Source organism: Salvelinus sp. IW2-2015, unplaced genomic scaffold (assembly GCF_002910315.2).
Source record: "Salvelinus sp. IW2-2015 unplaced genomic scaffold, ASM291031v2 Un_scaffold2649, whole genome shotgun sequence".
In the NCBI taxonomy this organism is placed as follows: domain Eukaryota; kingdom Metazoa; phylum Chordata; class Actinopteri; order Salmoniformes; family Salmonidae; genus Salvelinus; species Salvelinus sp. IW2-2015.
Window position 1 is genome coordinate 81636 of NW_019943956.1, and position 1918 is coordinate 83553.

General features: G+C 47.7%; 1 protein-coding gene across 1 annotated transcript in view; it reads left to right on the forward strand.

Annotated features, from left to right (window-relative positions):
• LOC112074475 (ubiquitin carboxyl-terminal hydrolase 3-like) overlaps positions 1-1918 on the forward strand; it is a gene marked incomplete at its 3' end in the record, with an annotated part of 36633 nt that overhangs the window by 33580 nt on the left and 1135 nt on the right. Inside the window, exons 8-9 of the mRNA XM_070440550.1 lie at positions 561-714; positions 849-962. Of these exons, the coding sequence (XP_070296651.1) occupies positions 561-714; positions 849-962 (268 nt within the window). The remainder of the gene's footprint in view (positions 1-560; positions 715-848; positions 963-1918) is intronic.

A 1918-nucleotide genomic window follows, 5' to 3' on the forward strand; every position in this document is an offset into this window, starting at 1 on the left:
TTTATGGTCTTATCAGGCCTACTTCTGGCGTCAGTGTCGTATCAGGGCCTACGTCTTGGCTCAGTGGTCTGTAGTTCAGCCTACTTCTGGCTCAGTGGTCCTGTAGTCATGGCCACTGTCTCTCATTCTGTAGTCATGGCCAGCCGCGTATCTGTCTGCTCAGTGGTCTAGTCTTGCCTACTGTCTGCTTAGTGTCTGTATCAGCCCACTCCCATTTCTGGCTTCGCTGTCTGTCATCCTATGCGCCACCCTCTCCAGTGTCTTCATGCCAGCACTGCTCAGTGTCGTTCATGCACCACTGCTATGGTCTGTATCAGGCCTACTGGTTCTTTGGCTCTCCTTTAGTATCACTACCGTCCTACCCTCCCAGATATCCGAAACCTACTGTCTGCGACTCACCCATAATCCAGGGCCACGTCTGTACCCACCATGTCTGTTATCAGCCTACTGTTCTCTCAGCTTTCTGTAGTCAGGTTGTCACTCCTTCTCTAGTGGTCTTAGTGCTTGCCACTATCTTCTCATGAGTCTTATATGTCTTTGCCTACTATCTTGTCCATCAGCTGTGCTGATCAGGGCCAGCCTCTGGCTCATCTTATCATGGCCAGCCTTGGTGAGGGAAAGGCTGGTGGGAGGGAATAGGCTGCTGGCGGAAGCTTTCATGGCTGGGAAAGAGCTTGGTGGGAAAGAGCTGGCTCCGGCAGAGGGGAAGAGTGGGTGGGAAAGAGCTGGTAGATGGGGAAGAAGCTGGGGTGGATAAAGACTGGAAAGAGTGGCTGGGAAAGAGCTTGGGTGCTCGCAGAAGACGCTGGGGGAAAGAGCTGAGTGTTAAAAAACTGTTTCTATTCCAGCAACATCCAGCAGTTCAGCTGTTATTTCATGGAGCTGCCAGCGGTGGCGCTGCGGAGCGGGAAGACTGCAGGGCGACGGATGTACCACACCCGCAGCCAGGGGGACACCAGTGTGTAAGGTCTTACTTGTGTGTGTTTGCAGGGCCTGAAGCTAACTTTTTGGTCCACCAGCCACTGTGGCAGATCTACCAGCCACACAGATTTATTTTGCTAGCCGATATAAAACATTTACACCAAAAACCATAACAGTTGAGCATGCTTTGTTTCTAAAACAGTACGTGTATTACTAGTAAGAAGTCATGTGGTATATTGCTCCATTTCTTTTAAAATATCACAGATGAGACAAATGTTCAGCTGCCCCTTTTAAGGGCGGGAGGTTACCGTGGTAACATGGTCACCGGAGTCATGTGTCTGTGTGAGTCTGATCAGTAGCTGTTCTCTTCCCTAGARGCTGATATTCAGACATTGAAAAGAAACCTAGCTTGTGAACAACATCTAAGTATCCAAGAAACATGAGGACAGTCTCACTTCAGTAGACTTTAGTTTGGACTAAATTAGACCAACTTTTATGCCTTCTAAAAATGAATCTCTCACTCAGCACCCAGCCAGGCTGTGTTGCAGCGCGAGGTGGGATATAGTTCTTTGTGCGATTAATTTACCACCCTATTTAAGACATCAAAACTATGAAATAACACATATGGAATCATATAGTAAGCGAAGAAGTGTTAAACAAATATATTTTAGATTCTTCAAAGTAGCCACCCTTTGCCTTGATGACAGCTTTGCACACTTGGCATTCTCTCAACCAGCTTCACCTGGAATGCTTTTTCAACAYTCTTGAAGYAGTTCCCACACATMCTGAGCACTTGTTGGCTGCTCTTCCTTCACTCTGCGGTCKYACTCAWCCCAAACCATCTCAATTTGGTTGAGGTCGGGTGATTGTGGCYGCCAGGTCATCTGATGCAGCACTCCATCACTCTCCTTATTGGTCAAGTAGCCCTTACACAGCCTGGAGGTGTGTTTGGTCATTATCCTGTTGAAAAACAAATGATAGTCCCACTAAACACAAA